This window comes from Pezoporus flaviventris, unplaced genomic scaffold (genome assembly GCF_033815535.1).
Source record: "Pezoporus flaviventris isolate CSIRO_AGI_PZ_B2104156 unplaced genomic scaffold, CSIRO_AGI_Pfla_v1 ptg000045l, whole genome shotgun sequence".
NCBI classification, from domain to species: Eukaryota; Metazoa; Chordata; class Aves; order Psittaciformes; family Psittacidae; genus Pezoporus; species Pezoporus flaviventris.
The window spans coordinates 11,819,550-11,844,425 of record NW_026892593.1 but is presented as its reverse complement, the minus strand read 5'-3'; the positions used below and the strand labels follow the sequence as shown (position 1 = coordinate 11,844,425).

The following is a 24,876-nucleotide window of genomic DNA, read 5'->3' as shown; positions in this document are numbered from 1 at the left end:
ATCATCCACTTCTCTTGCTCCTAAAGCAAATCTGTACCTTGGCTCAGTAGTAATGAGAACATTGCTATTCCAAGTAGTAAATTTTATTGTAGGAAAAAAAAAAGGAAAACCTCACAGAATTCCTGTCAATCTCCTTCTACAGAATGGGGAGGTTCTTCCTCTGAAGATCGTCACCTACACAACCGTATCCATCTCACTGGTGGCTTTGCTGATCACCTTCATACTGCTGGTCTTGATCCGCACACTACGTTCCAACTTGCACAGTATCCACAAAAACCTCGTGGCTGCCCTGTTTTTCTCTGAGCTCGTATTTCTCATTGGAATCAACCAGACTGAAAACCCAGTAAGAGTTACTCTGTGCTTATTGCTAGAATTGTAGTCAAGCTTTAAACTGGGCGGGGAGGTTCATATTGTGAATTTTGCCTGCCACTTTCTGGGTATGGGACAACTTACTAAATCCAAGAATTAGTAGGAAACCTGTCACTTTGCTTTGTGCTTTCTAGCCACAGTGATTGCCGGCTTCAGCCTATCATATCTGTTGCCAGAACTTAGTGCAGACACCTCCAAGCATTGTGCATGTCAAGAAACACAAGCTACGAACAGGCTGAATATGAGATACGCGCCACATATGAAGTGTGTATGCTCAGTACAAGAACCTCATTCATATCTAATTGTATCTAATGTGGTTGCTGATTCTTAGTAGCACCAGTCTCAAAAGTCATTGTTGCCATGCAGACAGGTAGGAGAAAAGCAGGCAAGGGTTCCAGCACTGCCAGGCTTTACAGTTGCCTGTACCAAACAGGCTGTAGACAGATAGGGGATTACATGCAATAAAAAGTATGTCCTTGAAAAGTATTCAAATATTATGTTAGGGATTATCTGAACACTCTGAAGAACATTTGTCTTCTAGAAATCCATTACTGTACATGTTTAATCTAAATTTTGAGAGGAAAGTACAATCTTGAGGTGAAAATGCACACACACAAACAAAGAGCCATGCTGATTCCACATTGTCCAAGCAGCAGAAATGGGGAAAATATGACTACATTCAATGAGTATCATCACCATTATGGTAATGGCACCACGGTGCCTAACCATACAGCCTCAGTTGCTGGGTAATTTAAGCCTAAAGTATCACCTGGATTCTAACACACATTTGAGCTATAACATACATTTTAGAAAGTACCTGACCTTGGCTAATTTCAGCTTGCAGTAACTGAGTGCTGTCAAGACCTTTTCCCAGTAAATTTGAGAGACCTCTTCCTGTGTTCCCAGGAAGCCCTCTCCTTAATAGTATTTCTTTTGGAAAACTAACTAAAATTAAGCTGCTCAAATTCTTCAATTTCCAAGATTCAGGTTACTCTTCTGCTTTTATTTTTCGCTGGCCTTTCTTTCCCCACTTTATCCTTTGAAAAATAGTGAATACTAATCTGGATGAAGCTTTCCAGCTGCTAGTATCATGCCTGGTCCCATAATCTGATTCATCCCTGCACGAGGAATTCTGTTCCTTTATCTGCTGCTATGTTGAGATCTTCAGCAGTGACCTCTGGGATATGGTCTCACATCATGTGTGACCCATGTTGTCTTTGGTTCATAATATAAAAGCTTGCATATTAATATGACATGGTTCAAATGAACTCACCTTGCCATTTGATTCACAGCACTCCGTGTAACTTGACTTTTCTCATGCCTTCTTGAGCACATCACTCATTTTTCACTGCATTTCACTAGCAAGGAGTTCATACATTTTCCACTTCTCTGACATGGATACTGAGGAGCAGGCAACCAAGCCCACATCCCTGCAGAATCTTACCAAAAGTTATGCAGTAGATGATACTATATGCAGATATTTTGTAATATCATGAAGCACCAAGTAAAGGTTTGAAGAGAAGGAAAACCGCTCATTACAGCAGTACCACAAATAGTAATGGTTGTACTTGGTAAGATTGTTCTCTTTTTGCTCCTTCTCACTTTCATGCTTTGGGGCTCATGGTGTGATGATGTCTTGTACTATTATGAGGACTTAGTGAAACAACCCAAAGCTTTAACCCACTTAGAAAGATTTTTAAGTTACAAAACATATTTCATACAGCAGAAAGCCACTCCTTACAGCCTACCCAGTCCATGTGAGAAGTTAGGAGGGCTGTAAGCCACTTCTCCTTGAGACAATTATTCATCTGTCTGTATGGAATGAGAGTTGCCTAACGAGTCATGCACTGATGAACATAAAGAGGTAAAGAATGCTGGAGCACAAATAACGCTGCACTGCTTGGCACCCAGCCTGACTTTTATGGGTTTCTGTAAATTAACAGTCACATTTCTGGGTGAGGTTTTAATCTTTCCCTGGACTATTGATAGAAAGTTATTTATTTTCTTTCTTTTTTCTTACCTGAAAAAGGTAATGCTCAGGGCAGCAGTCAACTCATATGCATGTGGGAGTAGGAGCAAAAAAATCCCTGCTTACATAGAGGGAAGAAAGGTATTTTATTCGCTGAGCTGCATTTTCTATAATGCTTGGTGTTACAATAAAGCTCATGCAGTAAGTGAATCCAGAAAGTTGGCGGTCTTTCTATGATTCCTTTGCACAGCAAAATTAAACAGGGAAACCTACATTTCTGGGCATTATACCATGAAAAAAAAACACTAAAAAATTGTGCCAAAATATGAAAGGAGGGTCAGTGCTGCATGGAAACAGAAGGTTCCAAAACACAATGCAGAACATTTTGAAACAAAAATTAAATGGTTACACAAAGTGGTCTTAATTCAAGTTTATCAAGAGATCCTTGGCAAAACCCTTTAGCTTTGCTTCTGAAAGGAGAAAGTTAATTGTGAGTCAATTCAGGTGTCAGATGCTTGCGGTCATTCCTGTTTTCATCCATCAAACTGTGAAGTTGGGAGGGAAAGCTGCCTAGCAGATAGTACAGAAATGCAAGATTTCAGGGTAGCCATTTAGTTGCAAAGATGACTTCATCTACCAGTTTGCTTACTGTAGTTGTTACTCCTAGTTACACTAAGGACCCTTGGTCTCTTTGGTTTCAGGATGTGCTTCACTTTTGCTCCTCTCAGCCTGGCAGAGCTGAGTGGTCCACTTTGTTCTGCTGACTCAGGATAAAACCAAATCCAAGCCTGGGTCTGGAAGCTCCAGATCCCCTTGTTCCTAGCCAAAGATGTGAACTGCCCAGCCAGCACTAGCCTGCTTTCTGTTTGTCCTCAACTTCTGTGCCTGACTGCAAGTTGCACAGCCTCAAGAGGAGGGTAGAGATGAGCATTTATTGACCCAGAATATCTTACAGCCTAGTGCTTAGGGGGGTTTTATGCAGTGGATGAGAAGGGATCTGACCCCCCTGCTTGAGCCAGGGGGAGCCTAGAAACCACTCTTCCACTTCCTAGTCAAATACTCCGATGCTGGGTAAAAGATTGATCTTTTAGAGTAGGTGGTGATCTACTTCTGGCTGCGTCATTTTAGTCCAATGATAATGACCAGCCATCCTCCATGACTTGTTGGAGTATAGATGTGCAAGGTCTTCAGTCTTTCATCAGTGAAGGGCAGAGCTGCAGGGACAAAAGAGATGGCGAGAACCTTTCCCCATGGATGCATCCATGCTTTTGCTTCTCAGTATTTTTTAAGAGAGTCCCGGAAAACAAGCTGTAGATGAAAAAGACTTTTAGAGACCTAAGACACAGACATGGGCAAAATGGTCTGCTGGTCTTAGGTTAGATGGTAAGATTACATAACATTTTGCCTGTTTTTGAGGCAGACATTTCATTTAGCTGAAAAGAAAATTCCTCAAAGAAAGGACTTTGGTTAAAGTCTACAGATCACCCATTGCTCATATTCGGCATGTTCACGTCTCTTGGTCTGAAGCTTCATGGGTTTCTGTCCCCAGAAGAGAAGTTTTCCTGACCAAAGACTTTGTCAGGGGCTGGTCCTAAACTGAAAACCTAAGATCTTTTCTCAGCTCCCCTCCACCTTTGCCAAGCACAAGAAGAGTTTCTTTGTAGTTTTTTTATCTACTGATACCAGGCACAGAACATGGTCTACTTGGAAACAAAACAAAACTGTTCCAAAATAGCACACTTCCTCGGAGAGAAATATTTCTCTCTGGAAAGTATAAGGTAACAGAAAGACCCATAGGATGGCCCACGATGCGAAAGTGGGAGACACCAAGTCAGTACAGGGTTGAGGGTGGCTGTTCTTGGGAGCAATATGTTGGCTTTGCAGTGAGACCAATTTAGCTGATACAGTTAAACATGCTGTGGCTGAATTCAGTGCAGTGGCATTATGCAGGCAGGACTCATACATGAGGCATGTCAGAGGATCTGCAGCCTTCATAGGCGCATCCCCACCTCCTGCTCTAAACAAGGGCTCTGTCAGCCCTTTCCCTCCTGCAAGCAGAAGGAATTCAATCAGAATAACCAAAATCCTCACTTCTACAGCAAATACACAGAGAAATTAGCCACAGAATGTGGAGGGCAAGGCCAACAACCAAAAGCATGATGGGTTGATAAAGTAGAGCTGAACCAGACCCAGAACAGGCCACACAGTTTTAAAAAAAAATAAATAAAAAAAGTTTTCACAACATGAACAGCTTTTCTGAAACTGAAAAACTTCATTAATGGCAGTGTATTTGTTCTGCCAAAACCTTTTTATTACACTTGCCTTTAGCTGCACGGGGGTGCCAGTGACTCACTGGGTTGTGATTCAGAAAAGCAACTCTAATAGTGCTGCACTTTCTCTTCTGTAGTTTGTGTGCACCGTGATTGCCATCCTCCTGCATTATTTCTACATGAGCACCTTTGCATGGATGTTTGTGGAGCAGCTCCACATCTACCGGATGCTGACTGAAGTGAGGAACATAAATTTCGGGCACATGCGGTTCTACTACGTTGTTGGCTGGGGCATTCCTGCCATCATAACAGGTACGCTCAACTACCCCAATACCATTTCCCTTCCCTTCCCTGCTAACTTCACTGGCCAGATTCAGGAAAGTTACCCGATCCAGGCCAGCTATGGATGCACTTTACTGCTGCTGTCTCTTCAGTGTTTTCCTGAATGAGGGCAACACCAGCTCATGTATAGCAGAAGTCATTCTGAATTTGTCAGATCTGTGTACCACATGTCTGCTGCCCCAGTTGAAGTGATGCTGACAGTTTTACAATAATATAAGCATAATCACACACAGATTAAAACAGGATTTGGTAACATTGCTTGGGAATAACAGTATTTTAACAACTTGCCAGTAGCCTTCAGAGATTTTTCTTCCCTGTGCTGGTACCTCAGGATAGGGACACATGGTCTCTCAGGGAGGAAGCTGCAGTGGCTTCAGAATCTAATGCTGCCCCCAGGATATTTACTGCCCTTCACTGGACATTCCCATTGCCTACCCTCAACCAGCTGTAAATGTTCCCTGAAAGGGATTTCAGCAGTTCTGTTTTACTTGGCTTAAAAATGAGCTGGGAATACTCAAGCAGCCTTTTACTTCATTTCATATACAAAGGCAATAACTTCTAGTTAAGGAAAAGTAATGAAAAGCTGGAGGCAGTAATCTTTTAAATGGTTCCAGGGTGATACACAAGAGCACATCCATCTGCACCCTCACGCTTATTTTTGCAATCAGACGTTTCCAGTGCAGCGCATGGAGCTTTGTTAATGCAGGCAGACAGCTCCTTGGGAAGTGCGCTTCACAGAACAGTTGGTGTGGGTTTTGGTTCAACTCTTTCAGCATGTATCTGTTGCCATATGGGAAACTAGATCGTAGGCAGACAGTTAACTTTTATCCAATTACTTTTATTTTTACAGATAACAACATACTGTCAGCAGTGGCAGAGGTTTAGATGTCTTTCAGGTCAAACAAATAATATCACACTTGGAAAAATATTATGGAAGAAGTTCCTGTGTGACTTAGGCAAGTGTAAAACCAAAACATAGCATAGATTAGTAGAGGTCAGTTCCCTCTCTGGAGAACTGGTTAAGTAAGTTTTTCTGTATCACCTCATGCGTAAATAATTTCTACTTCTATGAATCTATCCAGAACACAATCCAGAAGGCTCAGCCACTATAGACGTATCCCTGATATTTTAAATGAAAATGGTCCTTGGACTTCTGAGACGTCTCAGACCTGTGTAACTTTTATCAGTACACGCAGGACTACTGAGTACATTTAGAAACGTCTAAGTGAAATCATGTAGCAGCATCATTCCTAGCAGAAGAGCAGTATTATCATTAAATAGCAATAAACAATTTGCATTTCAGAACACAACTTTTTAAAAGACTTGTCAGAAGGATTTTGTGTTTCATGTTTAGATTCTCTCCTGAATTTTATATTAATTCAGTTTCTCAACAGCAGTGTTATGCAACCTAAATCTTACAAATGTGCCATTTTTACATTTTTCTACTTACATATTGTTCTCTGTGATAGGAACTATTTTGCACTTTTAAAACTGTGAGTTACAGCCCCCTGTTGTCTCCTGTTATCTCTGAATCTATTGAATTTGCAGTTCATTGAAATGAAAAGTCAGATCCCTATTACTGAGCAAGTCAGAGTGTTTTGTAAACAAGAATACAGCAAACTAAGCCTTTAGTTTACCCTTCTGGGTTTAGAAATCATCTGAAGAGAAAATTATTTCATCATAAATAGCACAATGTGGGATTCCTTGCCTCTGGATAGCTCTGTTACTGTACATATTTTAAATAAGCTTCTTTTATAAATTTTAATATATAAAGAGAAAAAGGCCCCAACTTCATAACATGCATCTTAAACACGATTTCTTTTAAATTGCTTTGTGAGAGAAGGATTGTATATGCTTCTTAATAGTGGAAAAGTCTAGGTATGGGAAGGAATGTTAGTCTTGGACATCCAGAGGGCTTTTATGTTTTATTTGAGAGATAACTATCTAGCCCATTTCATCATTACAAAAGCTGTCCTGAAAAAAAGCGAACCTGCAGTAGCAGTGGCTTCACTCTGTTTTGTTTGTTTAGTTTTTCTGTTTTCCATGTTCAGATTGACATTCATGTCAAGCTGGGATATAGTGGTCCTAAGGCATCTGTGACCAGGCTACTTGCTGAAGGTAACCTTGACCTTAGGAGAGGGGAAAGCTTAGTAAAACGTTTACATAGTGAACAGAGAAGAACTCCAACAGAGAAGAACGACATTTAATCACAGCACAGAAAAGCAAAATGCCATGAATAAAAATGGGATAGGAGTTGGGAGAAGGCCATCCAAAAGAGTGTGGATCTGGAATATTTCTTCATGGAGAGTGATAGTGAAATATTTTAAATTTGCTTTAAGCTTGCTTATTTTCAAATGTAGTTTGAGCTGTCTAGGAAAGGGATTTTATTATTTCCTTGTGTCAGGAGCAAAGGGCTGGATTTGGCACCCAGTGGGACCCCTCCAGTTCTGCATGTCTTCGTGGCAACACACTAACCGGTTGGCATGTGTGTGCACTGACTGCTTTGGCATGGAGACTGCAGTGCTCATGTTAAAACAGATTCTTACGTCGCCCTGAAACCAATGCCCCCAGAAAATGTCACTTTCCAGAACTGCTGAGAATACTGAGCGAGGTGCTGAGTCAGGAGAGAGGTGAGGCTGACCCTCAGTAGCCTGAGTCACTGGCAGCTGCTGAGCCTGCAGGAGCTCAGAAGGGTTAAAACATGCCCCTCTGGAAGCATCTCCCCGTGGCAGGCTCTTGGCACATCCTGGGATAGCTGCTGGTCCCCACAGGATGCTTGGCCATAGGGCAAGCCCCAGATCCTGCAAATGTCAGTGAGCTGTCACACAGCCCACACAGTCAGTGTGCTCAGGACAGCCAGGCTGCAGCATTTCACTCATGGGCTAGAGCAATTCTGTGTATGACAGAATTGCATTGGGTTAATTCTGCCTTTGGGTAAGGTGTTATTTCACGTATTGTTGACTGCAGTAAAATTTGAACCATGGACCTGAAGACTGCGATTTGCCCCTTTTGTTTTATAGAGAACTTCAGGGTAGCATTCTAAGAGTGAAAAAATGTTTCTGTCTGCCAGTTACCCTTAGAGCCAGATGTTTGGTCAAACTGTAGTTTAAGTCTCACTAATGGGGAAATCAAGTCCTGGGAAACAGACTGCGTCTATAGAATTGCATCTGTATAAAATACTTTATGGTCCCTTAATCATTTATGGTTAACTCTGGACGGCAACTTCTGAAGGGGGTGGTGGAATGGCCAGTGGGAGCAGGGAGGGAGACCGGTCCTACCTTGTTCCACATTTGAGTGAAAACAGATCCAATATCCTCTGCTTTGCCAAATAGCCAGTTTAATTTTCATAGACCATAGGCCTGTACCAGATGTGAATATTGGCTGTGGGCCAGCTTTGAGCAGCAAGAGTGAAACACAGCTACCTCTCCTTTTTTCAGTGTCTTTTCATCCCAGCACACAGGCTTCAGTTCAAAAAGGCTTTCATTAATGCACATGAATTCCTCCAAAGAACAGCACTGCCATCAGCCTTGGCTGCCTCCTTGAGTCAGGACATACGCTCAACGCAGTAGGTTGCCCCAATGCCCAGACAATATGCTGCAGCCATTTGCCATATGTCATTGGCCATAGGCCTTGTAGGGATCAATTTCTGTGTCTTGAAGAAGGAAAACCTCTGCAGACAGGGTACATCTGACTCAAAGGGGGAAAAAGGATCTTTCATAGGAGTTAGAGCTCTTTCAAAATGTAGTTTAAAGCTCTTTCAGTAAGTTTGAAAGACTAGCTAAACTAAACTAAAGCTCTTATTGAAAGAGCTTTAAAATACATTTGAACGGGGAAAGAGACAATACTAGGCTCATTAGAGATAAGTCTGGGGGTGACATACTGGTGTTTGATGGATGGTTTGCTAACAAGGTCCTTCTTTCCACCATCTCAGTGGAGGTACAGGATGGAGATCCATGTTCCACGTGACAGCAAAGATGCAAGGGTTGTTGTGTTAGAAACCACAGAAGCACCTGAGAATGGTCACACAGGAATTAGTGTCTCCCCAAAAGAAGGTGGAGGGATCAATAGCCCAGCTGAAGCACATCTACACCAGTGTGTGCAGCATGGGCGACAGATAGGAGGAGCTGGAATCCATTGTGCAGCAGGAAAACAATGATACAGGTGCAATCATGGAAACATGGTGGGATGACCCATACAACTGGAGTGCAGGCAGACATGCTCACCAAGCCGCTTTGCATCATTTATCAGCAGTCCTAGCTAACCTTGAAGGGCCCGGTTGACTGGAGGTTAGAAAATGTGACAGCCACCCAAAAGAAGGGCCAGAAGGAGGGTCCAGGGAACTACAGGCCTGTCAGTGCTGGGGATGACACCAAGTTGCGTGGGAGTGTTGATCTGCTGGAGGCTAGGAAGGCTCTACAGAGGGAATCTGGATGGGCTGAATTGATGGTCTGAAGCCAGTGGTATGAGATTCAACAAGGCAAAGTGCCGGGTCCTGCACTTGGGTCTCAGCAACCCCCACGCAATGCTACAGGCTTGGGGAAGAGTGGCTGGAAAGTTGCTCAACAGAAAAGAACCCAGGGGTGCTGACTGACTGCTGCTGAACATGAGCAGCTTGTGCCCAGGCAGCCAAGAAAGCCAACAGCACCCCGGCCTGTATCAGCAATAGTGTGGCCAGCAGGACCAGGGCAGTGATCATCCCCCTGTAATGGACACTTGTGAGTCTGCACCTATAATACTGTGTTCAGTTCTGGGCCCCTCACTGCAAGAAAGACACTGATGTGCTAAAGCGTGTCGAAAGAAAAGCAGCAAAGCTGGTGGAGTCTAGAGAAAAAGTCCTGTGGAGGAGGTGGACTTAGCAGTGCCAGGTTAATGGTTGGACTCAATGACCTTAAAGGTCTTTTCCAACCTAAATCATTCTATGATTCTGTGATGTTGCAGGTCAAAGGCAGCAATTCCAGTCCATCGCCATATGGGTGAGGTGTATGTCACCATATCAGACAGCACGGTAAATCAGGAGGTGGGGACTGAACTCAGAGGCTCCCTTGGAATTGTCCAAGCTTTGAAAAAATAAAACAATAAAAGGTGTGTTCTTAACTCAATTGCCTTGGGGGTGTTAGCAAGCTCCATTTCAAACAGCACTGAAAGCAAGGTGAGGTATCTGAGATGGCAGCTCAAAATGAATCCCACCTGAGCTCAAGCAGTTAACTCCTGTGAGTTCCCAGGTTCCTTTGTCTCTGGTGCTATTTTAGTGACAGCAAGCTCATGGCAGTTAAGAATGCACTTATTTGTTGTAGCATTGACATCTCCTCAGTTATGATTCATGTCATTCAGCTGCATAGGCTTATTGAAATTCCTCAACATGTCACTCACCCTCAAGGCTTCATCCCACTGTGTATGACTGTAAAACTGTGCTGAAACAGAATTTATTTGGGGCTTGCATTTGCCGTCATTTCTGTTACAGCTGAATTTTGTTCTGGTAGGCAAAACTTGTAGTACTGTTTGATATGGAGTGACCAATGTAAAGATTGTGATCTACAGAAGTTTTATTTCAATATTTGCCTTGATTTTGACTTCCCAGACTGTCCTGGTGAACACATTTTGCCATTGGCATTTTGTTTGTCAGACAGTGATTTGAAAATGTAGATCACAGCAGCACCTTTCTGATGTACTTTCTCTCCATTTTGTGACCCAGGGCTTGCTGTTGGTCTGGACCCACAAGGTTACGGGAACCCTGATTTCTGCTGGTTGTCTGTTCATGACACCCTTATCTGGAGTTTTGCTGGGCCCATCATAATTGTTGTAGTTGTAAGTATGGTGGAGTTGGCTTCCAGAGCTGTCTTTTCCTTACTGCTGCCTTTTCATGTTTTGTCAAACAGTTCTCATAATGCAAAGCAACTGTATTCTTTACATTTGAAGCCAATGTGCTTGAGCTTATCTCTTTTGCTAAAACAAGTAAGACATGAGCTAGGCTCCTGGAAATCAGGGGGCTGCTTGCCAGTGTGAAGTTTGCTTGTGGAGCAGTGGCCGTGTGTCCAGAAACGTATTATTTTTCCTCATTTGCTTTGTTCCATGGAGAAGTATTCAGAGGAATTACCACTGTGTAGTTGCTCTTACTATATTCTGATATTCTGGTTTGACCCAGCTGAAGGAAGATGCTGGGCTGAGTGCACTCTGGCCTGGACAAGGACAGCCATTCCTGACTTTCTGTCTTTCATTCAAGCCTCTTTTGTACAGGGCCATCTTACTGGGTTTCATCCAGATCAATTCTCAGGATGTTCTTGACTGTGTTGGCGTGAAAGGAGATTAATCTTGGAACTTAGAGACCTGTAAATTAAAGGAAAAATATTCTTGGCATCATGAGCCATTTTAGGATAAAAATTGCATTTTCATTGAAAATTGAGCTCTTAACAAATGTACAGAAAGTATCCATGCTGTTATTTCTATTTCCCTTTCAGATAAACGCTGTCATCTTTATACTAGCAATGAAGGCATCGTGCAGGCGAAGGCAACGCACATTTGAAAAAACTGGAGTCATGTAAGTTTAGGTCCAAAAAGCTGCAAAAAAAGTTCTGGCCAGGAACAATAAAGGGATGGAATTGCCTAAAAGGAAGTGTTGGAGTAGGAGATAAAACAGATATTTGGCAGAAGCAATTGGAGCTGCACCTACTCATGGGGTTTCCTTGGAGGCTCTGAAAACCTCCACCATCATGCTCTGCACCACCAGCAAGTGTAGGCAGGAGAAGGAAGGGGAGAGGAAAAGGTCTGGTATCCAGATGGTATCATTACAGTCCTTCCAGATCTTTCATCACACACCCTGCTACACCATCACTTCACCTCTACCCATGGCATGCCCAGGTAGATTTAATTCTGGGTGTCCCCATGCTCACCCCTGGCTCAGAAAGATCTCCCCTCATGAATGCCTGGGTTACCAGCCATGTCACAGAGACCCATTGAGGTTCCCATGCTGAGGACCAGCCTCCCCCAGTCCCATCCCCATGGGATGAGCAGAAAGCTTTGCAAGCTGCAACCTGCCGCCTTCCTGAGCTGCTGGGGCAGCCTGTTCCCATTAATGTCTGTTTTGCCCAAAGCTCAGAATTTACCTGTGAAATGAAACATGATTAGCTAGTGGCAGGACAGACCCTTTTCTAGTTTTACTTTTTTCAAATAGGCAGCTGTATGAGGTTTCAAAAGGCTGCTTCTAGCTATTTATTCAGCCCTGGCTGCTGGGTAATTTCTTTAAGTTTCTTTTTTAAATCTCCCTAAACAAATGGAGTATAATTGCTACTTAATGGCAGGTATTTTACTCATAACACAAACCTTTTGCTACTGGAATTGTGACCATCTTTTGAAAGTATCTGTGGAAATAATGTTCTTAAGTAAACAAGTATTCCCCTGAGTGCCCTGGATCCAAAACCTTGATCTGTAACATTGAGAAGGCATGTGAGAGTGAACTTGACAAACGAAAATGAGATGTATGCAGCCATTTACCACCCAGATTCCTTCCTAAGAGTCAACCAGGCTAAACAGCATGGGCTTGGCAAAGAGACTGGTCTGTTTGAAGAAAACCTTGGAAACAAACTTGAAAAGAAATCACCTTTTTTTTTTAACCTGAATTTGCTAAATCTTTTGAGTAGTGCAGTGAGAGAGTTGGGAATGGGGAGCTGGGGAACACTGCCCTGATTTTCCCAAAGTTCCTTTCCAGCTGCCAAATTGTTGGGCACATGACACCACCCAGGAAGTGTAGGGAAGTTGGGCTATACTCTTGTATCTTGTCATGCTCCAAATGTCTGTTTGCTTTACAGCTCTGGGCTGCGAACGGCGTTTGTGCTCCTGCTGCTTATCAGTGCCACGTGGCTGCTGGGGCTGATGGCGGTGAACTGCGATGTCATGATGTTTCATTATCTCTTTGCCATTTTCAGCTGCCTGCAGGTAAGTTGGATGGTGTCTTGTCCATGGCAGACCTCGGTGAGCATGCTGCTGCACTCAGACCTCAAAAACCTGCTAAACATGAGCTGACTTAGAATAACAGAGAAGTGCAATTTTTGCTCTCTTTTCTCAAGGAGAGGGTTCTTTTTACCAAAACCATAACTTCGAGTAATTACATCTCTCACCTTTAGTCATTCTAAAGTGCTCCACTATTACAACTTGTGACAGATAAATAACAGTAGGCAATTGTACTTCTGTTTTTTTAGAGACAAAATCTTTGTTACTGTCTTCTGTGTGCTCATTGTTAACAGTTGTTCTGTTGCTATCACAACCAAGAGACTGGTTTATTTCACCGAGAGTAAATGGCAAAGAGTTCAAGGCTTTCACAAATTCAATTACTGTTTAAGGAAATTAGTCAAATAATGGTTTTCAAATACAACTGATTGCATTAAGGTTTTACTGGGTTGCTTGTCCTAGTGTACACACTTGTTGATTAAAGGTGCAAAAAGTAGTTATTTGTAGGAGAGTGGCATGGAAGTGGTCATGAAGCTTCATGTTGGTTGTTATTTGAATGTGACCAAGGATGGCAGTAACTGTTATGGCAACTGCCTGCAGTATTAAGACAAGCTACTGCTAGCAGGTCACTCTTGTCAGCTGCAGCACAACAGCCACAAATTGTAGCCAAGGAGAAAAGAAGTCTGATGGGTCTTCTCCAGAGATGAGTGTCCATGCCATGGAAGCACACCAGATAGGCCAGCTCGGAGCAAGATTATTTTGCTGCTGTAACTGGTGTGCTGTGAAATAACTACACCTCCTCAGGCTGTAAAACCAGGCTTCCACAAGTCAATTTAATTTCTATTAAATTAAATATAAACTGATGAGAGGGAGGGAAGCCAGCAGCTGGAATTCTCCAAACTTGCCTGGTATGTGGCATTTCACATCAATGCCTTCTTTGAACTTGTATTTTTAGAGACATTTATGTGAGTTTTATTAATGAATAATCCCAAAATGCTAATGCCAGCTAAGACCGCTTGTGATTGAATGCTTAGAAAGTGAGCTTGAAGTTGAAAGTTACTCTAGGTCAATTGCTTTGTCTGAAATCATCTTGTGATGTTGGTACAGCTGCAACTTCACGAGTGATTGGCTTCTATATACTGTATCTCCAACCAAAATTGATAACAATTTGGCAGCTGCATGAATTCCCTCAGAGCAAATACATGTGAAGGCACGCACGTGTGTGCCCCCTGCCCCCAGCAAAAGCTGTGAATGTGTGTTTCTGGAAGCCAACAACTGCCCAGCCCTGGGGATTTTAATGATATTCCCACCAGGAGATATGTCTGAACCAAGGAAAGTATGAGGCAACAGCTGGGACCTCCCTGCCCACAGTATCTCTCCACATCTCAGAAGGCTTTCTGAAGTTCTCTCAGCAAAAGTATTCAAGACACTTAACACAGAAGTTCCCCATTTCCAGAGGTTTTCACTAAAGGCTGTGATGTTTTTTATGTGCTGCTATTGATTTTGTCTTATCATCACTGTAATAAAGTCTTGGTACAAGTACAACCCTGAAACTCCCTGCAATGTCTTCCAGTGGGTGGGACACAGAGGTCCCTATTGGATATTTGGAGAAGAAAGTTTCTTCCCAAACAGTGAGGGAGAGTGGCACCTACCACAAACTCAGCTGTGTAAATCCTGGAGGAACACATCATTTTGTATGTTTTCCCAGGCCTTACTCACGTTTGAACTTGGAAGCCAGTTATGAAGAAGTCCTAGGAGATCAATCAACACCATTTCAATCAAAGACAGAAAATAGTTATTGCTATTGAAATCGTGGACTACAAACTAGAATTCAGGGGTTGTTTAAGAATGGCCATTCTCCAGTATCTGTATTTGCAGTTTGGTAGTAATGGATCAATTACATCTATTCTTCTCTCTAAAATGATCCAGGGGCTGTTCATTTTCTTCTTCCACTGCATATTCGACAAAGAAGTCAGGAAGCACTTGAAGAACACTTTAACTGGGAAGAAACCTCTTCCAGATGATTCCACTGCAACAAGAGCTACATTATTAACTGTAAGGAACAAACACTGGGAAAAAACATCCTTATAGTGGTAGATGTTCCCTAAAATGAACTTACAGGTGACTTGTCCGTAATTAAGTGAATTGCTTGACTGCTTCCAGTCACCTGTACAAAGATTACTGATGGCCTCTCTCAGAAGCTTTGACTACTATTTTAACTAGAACTTTGGAGAGTAAAGAATTTTCTTCCTCAGCATCAAAACCCACTTGGTTCCTTCAAAACTTACATTCATGGGTAATGTGAGGTGTGGTAGGATCATTCACTATTGTTTTGTGTCTTTTTTTCCCCCTTCAGCGCTCTCTGAACTGTAACAACACATACATAGAAGAGCCAAATATGTATCGCACAACCATTGGGGAATCCACTGTCTCCCTAGAAAGCACCGTCAGGTCAGCCAAGAGCCACAATAGCTACCTTGCTTATATTCTCAGGTAATCAGGTGGCAGGTGCATGGCTTTCAGGTGCTTGCCTTTCCTTTTTCATTGCTCTTGTGGGAAACAGAAATGTTGTGGTTCAAATGCTGCTTGGTTTATGTCTTAACAGTTATGGTTTATGTGACTCTCATTTTCTTTTGCATGCATCTTTGGAGGGGAGTTCCAACAGTGCAGTGGTTAACATAACTGCTATGTTAACAATATAGGCTGTGCCGCTTGCCTGTTAAAATTCAGACATGTCTCAAGGAGTGCAATTTAGCTTATTAACTTTGAGCTTTCTCAGAGTGTGGTTCATGTGGCCAAAGGCAGACAGCTTCATTAGGATAACCAGCGTCTTGCTGCAAAAGTGACCACATTGACAATCAAGCAGAGGCTGGCAAGCATCCACTGCAGCTGTCTGCATTTGGCTGGAGGAATCTCATCTGCATGTTTTCCCTGTTGTTAAGAGCAGTGAAGTGACCAAGAAAGTTGTCCTGTGTTTTCATTCTTAAAGGGATGAGGCTGCTCATAAGCTCAGTGGATCCTCAGGTCAAGCAAGGGCTGGTCAGACTGAAGCAGATTCCTCTATTTTCCATAGGAATCCATCAAAATCCAATGGTAAGAGTTATTTCTAAATGCTTTGACCCAGTTGTGCACTTTCCCCTTCTCAGCCCTTTCAGAGAACAGTTAGTTCGATCCGGAGTGTCTCGTTCTCATTACGCTCTTGGCATAGTGAGCTATGCAGTGGCTGCCTTACAAGGAAATCCTGGAATAGAAATATCATGTATCTGCTTCTTGTGATGGTTCAGTTTTAATCTGACAGCTGTCACAGCTGTTGACAGTTTCTGGCGTCCCCTTTCCTTCTCACAAATTACGTGCTGTTGCTCTTCGTTTTTAATTGGAGATCTTTTAACATTTGAGACCTTCAGGCAATATCCTCCTTTACTGCTGTGTGTTTTGTACAAGAACATGCGAAGTGTCTGTTGGCTGATTTCCTTTCATTTGGGTCTTGATGTTAAATTTTGTTGCCTTGTAGCAGTTCTTTATTTTTTAAAGTTCTTTATTTTTTTTATTTTTTATCTTTATTGAGATCCCACAGTTACTGTTCTGCATAGCGAAAAGTGCTCCCATTCTATTCTGCACCTCCCATCATAAAAGGTCCTGCCCACTATCTGACCCAAGCAGTTGTGCTTCCCATATTACTTAGATGGATGCCACAGCCCTTGCGAATTGATCCTGTGTACACTTCTGGATGTAACCCTGGCATGGCCTGAAACATATGCCTGTCTTTTCTTTCTCCTTGTGCATTTGTCAACTAGACTTGTTTAGCTTGGGTCCACACTCATTGCTGTGTTTCCCCTTTCTGCATTTATAGAGCATGATTCAGACTCCGACAGCGAACTGTCCCTCGATGAACACAGCAGCTCTTATGCCTCCTCCCATTCATCGGACAGTGAAGAAGATGGGCTTGAGACAGAGAAAAAGTGGAACACATCTACTTCCAAAAATAATGAACGTGGCCCACTCCACAGTACACCCAAAGGTACTCCCAGTGCAAGGGAAGAGCAATGGGTTTATTCCAGTCTGCATCTTTAGAACAGATGGGACAAATTTGCCTAACTACCATATGTCTGAGACAACATCACTACTGCTGTGCCTTGCTTCTGTGGAGAAGCTTCTCATCTACAGCTTAGAGACTTTTTTCATCCCAAAGGCTTGTTCATAGAGGTGGCTGAGTGCAAGTAAAAAGGTGCTTGATCAAATCAGGCAGAGTGGGCTTTGCAGGCGGGTCCCTACAGCACTTGGGAATGGTGATACCCAGCCAGCAAGGTCTCATATGAAGAAAGGAAGAAAAAGCTGGTTGTTTTGAGGGCAGGAGCAAGAAATACCTGCCTCTCCTCATGTGGTACAGGCTTGTGGATTTAGTGGTGTTGGGGAGGTCCTGGCCCTAAAGAGCTGGAGATCATTAGCTGTTAATACTGTGTGGCAGGGTGCAGGCATTTCTAGGCATAGTTCATCTTGTCCCAAAGATAAGTCAGCTTTGACTGATGAACATCTAGGCTGTGTGCTTTTACTCTGCACACAGCCCAAGATGCCATGGGTGCACTTACCCTTTAGAAACTAACCTCATCGAGGAGCTGGCAGGATCACAGGCTGAGGGGCAGGTTTGCCTCATACTTCTCTGTGATGGAGCCAGCAACCTTGCTCTGGGAAGGGTTTGGACAACCTGCCACCCTACCAGGTGTGTTTTGTGGGTGTCACTGCACCCTGAGGGCAGTGCAGTCCAGCAAGGATCACCTGCAGGATTGTTCTGGTTTGACACACTACTCCTCCCCAGCCACAGGCCACAGGACTGGCTGGGTAGATTGAGAACACATATCAAAAGTGGTTTTCGAGCTAGTATTCTTTTGCATTGCAGTTGATACCCTTCCCAATCATGTGAAACCCTATTGGCCCACAGAGTGCATGACGGCCAGCGACAGCGAAGACCCTGGTGGGAAACAGAAACTCAAAGTGGAGACCAAGGTTAACGTAGAGCTTCACAGGGAAAACCAGGTGAACCACAGCAACGAAGCGCCGCAAGACAAGGAGAACGAAGGGCAGCAGAAGGAGAACAGGCCTCTGTCCCTGCAGAATAACCAGCAGCCGGAGCAAAGGAAAGGTAGTGCAGCCAACCTCACCTCACAGCCAGGAGGGGTGATTAGAGGGGGGTTAATGAGCATTGATTAGATCATGTGGTAGCTCTGTGCTTCAAAACTCTCCTTATCCTCTCTTTTCATAACAGGCATCTTAAAGAACAAAGTCACCTACCCTCCCCCACTGGTGGATAAGAATATGAAGAATCGACTGCGGGAAAAGCTATCGGACTACAATCAGAGCACAATCTCATCCAGGACTGCTTCCCTGGGGACAAATGATGGGGTACGCTCTCCCTCGGACTCAGGGGTGACAGTAAAGAATGTTCGGAGGGAGCAGTCTCGAGACCAGCTCAATGGCATGGCCATGAATGTCCACGTGGGAACAGGACATGCTGACACCTCAGACTCAGAGTAAGTGCTAGAGGGTGAACATGGAGCAACATTTCTTGGTGCATGTCCACTAAGACCAGCAAGAGCTGTTGTGGGAATCTGGCAGTCAGCATGGAGGAGGGTAGAGGAGGAAGACCCCAGTGATGAGAACCCCTGAGGATGCCCAGTGTTTTGGTGGGGAAGGGCAGCATGGGGTGGGTGTCCAGCTGGGCAGAGGGAAACCAGTGCTGGGGCAGGAGATCCAAAGGCTGCAGAGAAAGTGCCATGTCAAGCTATTGACCCAAAATTACCAGGTGCATGGTTCCCACCCGCTGCATTGTGATCACTGTGCGTATTTGCTGTTATAAACTAAATCAAACATTAACAAAAGGCTGGGCAAGCTCTCAGTGAAAGAGTATTCTCAAAACCTCATTACTCATCATAATCCATACATTTAAAATGAGGACAACAGCCATATGTAAAGTCTGTGCAAACATTTTACTCATGCACTCTCATTTTTTACCACACATAATAGCCTCATTCTTTCTCCAAACCGAGAGAAGATTTCTCATGCAGCCTTAACTCTTGACGTGTCCCACCATGCTTTAGACACCCATGTTGTCTGGGGTGTCAGCCCATTCCCAGCTCACTATAAAAGCGCATATTTGAGATGCCAGGAACTGGCTGATGGAATATGTCCTGGCAAGAGGTGTCTTTAACAAGCTACTACCAGGTAATACGGTCATCACTGGAGACTAAACAGCCAACTTGTACTAAGCAACTGTTTTATCTCCACACCTTTTGCATAGTATAAACCTCTGCTGTTGGGCAGCAGATTGCATGAACCTATCTGAAATACCAGGTTTCTAACAGCTTGTGAGCCTTGCATCTTCACCAAAGCGTTAGCCAAGTACAAACCCCCACCACAGCTTCTTCTAAAGAGTGCATCTCTTGTGTACTACCTGGAATTGTTTCTCCACTGGCCTTCCCCTCCAGGGCAGCATCCCCCCTTGCAAGTGTTGGATTGGCAAGGCATGGCAATCTCACAAAGCATGAGCCCTTCCGAAGAAGGACGGGTGGTTCGGGGGCGCGGTTTGCCTGTGCGTGTGTAACACTGAGCCTGCATGATTGCTTCTTCTCACTAACAGAGGCAGTAACGAAACTTCAATTTGAACCATCAGGAAACTGTGAGCACTGCTTGCGGTTCTGGACCCCTTGCCGCGGGGCCGCCTGCCCTGGACTTCATCGGAGCGCCCGCGTAGCGAGGAGGACGAGGTGGGCATTGATTCCCACATGGTTTCACATTATGGCAGACTCCTGACTGCTCACAGCAGAGACACAGTGCCCAGACATTCCTGCAGTAAGGCTGCTGTGTGGTATGCTCCCTGTGGCACGAACCCTTGCCTAAACACATGGAAATGGCCACAGGGATGCACTGTGAGGGACGGATACCTGCTCACAGTGCAGACAGTGCTGCAGGGGTCGCTTATTACTGGGGAGAACCAAGGAAATATATGGTGGACCTGTGCAGTAAGTCAATCCATCAGGCTGAAGACAAGCTCCAGGGGACATCTCTTGGAATTTTCTCTGGCTACAGTGTGAGCCCTTCGGCTTGCTGGGCTCTAGGGAGGAATATCCCACCAAGTGTCCTTTCGTTTCTATGCCAGCATCTCTATCCATCCCCATATGGACACATCGTCTTAAGAAAAAAAAAATCCTTTATATATATATATATAAAGTGTAGATACTTTTATATATTTTGTATGGTGTTGCTAAAGAAAAAGTCCCTTTGTATATTTTACATTTATACTGATCTTCTTAATTTGATAATAGGAAATCAATTGAAAGAGGTTTTGATATTTTTTATATGAGCATTGCACAATTTTACTTGAATTTGGCATTTGATAAAGTAAGGGAGGTTTGCATGGAAGCCACCTTAAGGCAGTGCAGTTTTGAGAGTAACTTGGTAAAGAATAAATGGAAATCCGTGGCTGTAACTTACAAGTTTTGTTGACAGGTTTTGGAACACTTTCAGGACACAGTATGTTTTCTTTGTAACCTCTTCTAAAACCCACAAGAAATGTTTTGCTTTTTCATTTCTTGGTGTTTTGACCTCTTCTCTCAAGTGCATTGAAATGTTCAGCAACTGAACTTCAGGACTAAAAATAAGTCTTATCTTTGCCTAAGATTTCAACACAGTCTTTGTCTGGAAGAAGTCAAATCCTTACTTGCCTTACCAAGAGCAAGAAAAGAAGTGGTGTCATTGTATGGCAGGCTTTACCTGTGGCCTGGCTCTGCATGTCCTAAGAAGAGGGCTCTCCTCCCATGGTGCAAGTCTTCCCTCAGACACAGTGTTTTAGTTTACTGTTAATTTCTTTCTCAATTGATTCAACATGTTGCTAATCAAAGCAGAAATAAGAGTCTTCAAGAATGTCCAGGTTTCACTGCCCAGCTCTTTGAGAAAGCCCTATGGCCTCCTTGGTGTTTCAGAAAGCACATGGAAGGCCTAAGGCTTCATGTTTCCCATAAAACATGCTGGTTTCACAAGTATAGGACAGTCAAGTGTGGCCTATCCACAGTCCTCACCTTCCTGCAGTGGTTTGCAAGAAAAGGAATAATAAGGTGTGAAAAAGTTGGCATCCAAAATCTCTGCTGGCAGCTCCCCATTGTGGGAATACGTGACTCAAAGGGCAGCAGTGGTGTGGCTGTGACCTGCTCTCTGCCACTGAGGCTTCAGGAGCTCCTCGCTTGGTGAAGCAGTTCTTCTGGGAAAACATTGGCTTTTGTTTGTGTAACTGCATGTGAAAGGGAAGAAGTAGAAATAACATGGAGGAGTTGAGATAAAAATGAAATAATACATATTGTGATCTCAGTATCATTATATTGCCAAGCATTTCCAAATGTATCGAGGAGGCCTTTGGAAGGGGGGAGGGAGGAAGGATGCTGTTCCTTTAAAAATGATGCAACATACTCTGTGACATTTTCTAATGGGAAAAGGTTCTGAATGTGCTAAGGGTCTGGCACGTGGCTGTGTGCTCAGGCGTTGTCTATAACCCACGCTAGCTGTTTTTGCATCTGTGTATGTATATTTTGTCCCAGTGAGATGTAGGTAGTTTTTATTTTGATCACAATTGTTGCAGTAAATGAGGGTCAGTTGTATTAATGACAAAAAAAAAAAAGCTATTTTTATGACTTTTTAAAAGCTTTATGGCAGATTAGACACTGGAGGTTGTTGTTTTTTTAACAAATGTGTATTTATTAATGTGCAGAACACTGGAATTGCAGCACAGATGAAAGGAGAATTTACAATAAATTAAGAAATTGTTTTTTGAACTTGTATCCTTCCTCTGGTGTTTATTTGAAGTGCAGTACTGAGGGTCCAAATGGCATCTCCCAGGGTTTGGAAAGTAGCAGGAGGGGGGACATACAGGTATCCATTGCTCTCTTGCCAATGGAGCAGAGGTTGCAAAGCCTGAGGGATGCTGCCAGCCCCAGATTGTGTCTCATAGAGGGTTTGCTTGGTGTGGACACATATAAACACACACACAATCCCCCTTCCAGCCCAGTGCCCTGTGCTGGCACAGAGCTCCACCCCATGCACTGTGGTTTTCAGTCCAGACCTTTGCTATTTCCCACACCTCAGAAGCGGTCTGTGGAAGAACACCCTCTGCTACCCAGAGCAAAGCAGACCGCCAGCAAAGCAGTGGGTTTAGAAAAAAGAGGTTGGAAAGGAGCTAGAGGGGGTGAGGCAGCCATCCCAGGCCATGAATGCTGCAACGACAAGGATTTTCTTGCCTACATTCTTGTCTTTCTCAAGCCAACTGAGGCCAAGCCATGGTCTTGTGCACTCTGTACTTTCCAGGCTGTTGTTCAAGTCTGTGTTCACGCATCTCACACAGGGCAGCAGTGACCTGCCCATGGCTGCAGCTTCCTGGAAATAAAAGTGTGTCCCAATATCATCTGGCCAGCTTTTCCGTAACTGTTTCTAAACATTAGGCAACAAGCTGGGAGGGTCTGAGGTCAGGAGCAGAGCCTGGTTACTGTCATGGTTGAGGGGCAAAATCAAAGACAGGGTCTCCACTTCACAAACAGCTCTGCCAAAACTTTCCAAATGAAGAACAGAGGGCTGGCGCTATGTTCCTCTTAGATATTCATATGCTCAAGGAAATAGTGAGGGTGTGAAGTCCTGTGCATGTGTAAAGAGGGCAGCTGAAGCAGTGAGTGCCTGTGTATGATGTGTTTAAATACAGTGAAATTATTGATAAAGTACCAGTGATTCCAGCACCAGCTCTGCTGGGTGAGAAGCAGATGAAGACACAAGTCTTCCGCCAAACCGCCGTAGCAGGTGCTTCACCGCTGCTGTTCATAAGGGAAGACCTTAGAAAGGCAGCAGCAAGGAGAGCCCACACCGGCCCCTGCAGCCACCCAGTGCCCCAGAGCCAGCCAGCACCACAGCTGTGGCAGGAGTAAACGGGCGAGGGTGATACAGCAGTGAGACAAGTTCCACATGCAAGGCACTAGCTCATCCTCAAAGCTGGTGATGCTGATCTTGGGCAGAGGAACAGGGCAGCTCCCAATGGGGCTCCCAATGGAGCCTCTACAGCCCACAGCTCCCACATCGAGCTGGAAAATCACAGAGCAGCAGCAGCAGCAAAGCTCCCAGTGCTAGTGAGTGCTTCCCAAAGCCAACTGGAGAGTCTGCAGCAGGAAGACAAACAGGCGGGCTCTGTAGTGATGTGATTCCTCAGAGACAAAAAACATCCCATGTCTACGGCACATAGCAAGCACCCATAGTAACAGAGCCGTGCTAGAGCAAGCATCTTGCAGGTACAAACAGGTATGAACGCTCTTCAAAGCAGGTGTTTTCCTAGTGCATGCTCATTGGATTTAACAAAATAAAAGAAGAACCTACAGCAGTCATTTCATTAGTTATAAAAACAGTTCCCAGAAGGCCAGTAGGATCTACAATGGGACAGAATACCTGGTTTTAAAGGGAATAAATATCCCTTTTGCCTGGATTTGTTCTACATGGTCACTTCAGGTTAGGAACATCCCACTGAATCCAGTGCAAACAGCAGTAGCTGCAGTTGGGAGCCAGTGAAGTGAACAAGCTTCCAGGTGAAGCAGTAAAGCAGCCTTGACTTAGAGAAAGATCAGTACTTTTTACTGTATGTCTCAATTTTGTAGATGAAACGAACGAGAAATGCTGGAACGGTTAACTCCTTCACTCCAGCTCACACCGACAGGTTCTGGGGATGGAAAGGGCCAAGGAGAAGCCCTGCGGGCCTAGGGTTAGGGGCTGGGGTTTGATTCGGAGAAATGTCCGGGAACGAACTCGCCAACAAAGTGTTTAAGTTGACAAGCAGGTATTCCTTACTGCGGCGCCGGCAGACGCGGGGGTAGCTCCACCTAGCGTGTGTCCTCACACAGCCCGGCCTTCCATAGTCACCGGGCATACATATTCATTACGTACACACATGCATATTCATGAGGCCGCGGATCAATTACATCATTTTCCAGACAGTTTCCCCGCATGCGTACAAAAATGTGGTGGTGGTCTCTGAGGGTCGTTTACTTCCTCCAACGGTCTCCATCGCTTCTGGCAGCCTTTGAAGCACGCACAGGAGATAACGCTTACACCAGCTTAATTGGTTCGGTAGCACTGCAGACACAGCAACCCTCCTGTCCTTCTACTTATCAGCTAGTTTAGCTGCAGCCCATCCTGCACACCTGCTAGTCCCAGATACTCCCCATCCACACGTCCTGTTTCTCTGTCCTGTTTTTCTTACGCTTATCTTTGTACTACGGTCATAAGGACCTAAAACTACGCCAACTGCAACGGTTTATCTTATACAGGGATTCCCAATATGTTCTCTAGCTGCACTCTACTATTTTTTTTTTAATTGTGAAACACACACCTCAGTTATTTTCCACTGCTACTGTTACAAAGCCATCAAACTTAACGTTACTTAAAACTGATTCTACTTACTTACAAAGGTTTATGTTTCATCCCTGCCCATGGAGGGGGGTTGGAACTAGATGATCTAAAGGTCCTTTCCAACCCTAACCATTCTATGATTTTGTGATTTTGTGCCTCCTCGTCTCAAATCCCCCCTTTTTCTATCCTTTTGCAAATTCTTTTGCAACATTTTATATACCACCATTACCATTTAGAGCCTTTTTGAAATATTTTCCTGTTTCTACTTGATGTTTGATTTCATCCCTTTTCCAGTCTTCATAGATTGTGTACAACACCAGAAGGAACACTGTACCATACCACAAGGAATCAATATTAAAAAAATTAACATCAATATTCCTGCAACCAGTTGCCTCAACCAGGAGAGATCGGGTAACCATTAAGTTAACTTTTTCCATATTTCTTCCAAACCCCCAGGAGGTGTCATCCTTGGCCATTTCATGAAATACTTTAGTTTGTTTCCAAATTGCCTCCAAATCTGTTTCAATTCTGCCACTCTGATCTCTATAGGAACAGCAACTTTCA

The 24,876-nt window shown here is 43.9% G+C and overlaps 1 protein-coding gene and 1 long non-coding RNA gene across 7 annotated transcripts in view; both read left to right on the top strand.

Moving 5' to 3' along the window:
• Nucleotides 1-21,707, top strand: part of CELSR1 (cadherin EGF LAG seven-pass G-type receptor 1) — a 165,583-nt gene extending 143,876 nt beyond the window's left edge. For 2 of the 6 annotated variants that reach the window (XM_061467484.1, XM_061467483.1), the window contains exons 24-35: nt 143-343; nt 4,746-4,920; nt 10,643-10,755; nt 11,406-11,485; nt 12,753-12,879; nt 14,821-14,946; nt 15,248-15,384; nt 15,881-15,984; nt 16,742-16,909; nt 17,786-18,028; nt 18,152-18,416; nt 19,523-21,707. In XM_061467484.1, the coding sequence (XP_061323468.1) occupies nt 143-343; nt 4,746-4,920; nt 10,643-10,755; nt 11,406-11,485; nt 12,753-12,879; nt 14,821-14,946; nt 15,248-15,384; nt 15,881-15,984; nt 16,742-16,909; nt 17,786-18,028; nt 18,152-18,416; nt 19,523-19,547 (1,764 nt within the window). In that variant the 3' untranslated portion in view covers nt 19,548-21,707. Of the gene's footprint in view, nt 1-142; nt 344-4,745; nt 4,921-10,642; nt 10,756-11,405; nt 11,486-12,752; nt 12,880-14,820; nt 14,947-15,247; nt 15,385-15,880; nt 15,985-16,741; nt 16,910-17,785; nt 18,029-18,151; nt 18,421-19,522 lie in introns of those variants that run through there. The other 4 variants (XM_061467480.1, XM_061467481.1, XM_061467479.1 and 1 more) reach the window with 4 other exon arrangements.
• The window catches only part of LOC133276571 (uncharacterized), a 787,535-nt gene that overhangs the window by 558,572 nt on the left and 204,087 nt on the right, over nt 1-24,876 (top strand). The gene's annotated exons all lie outside the window — the stretch shown is intronic.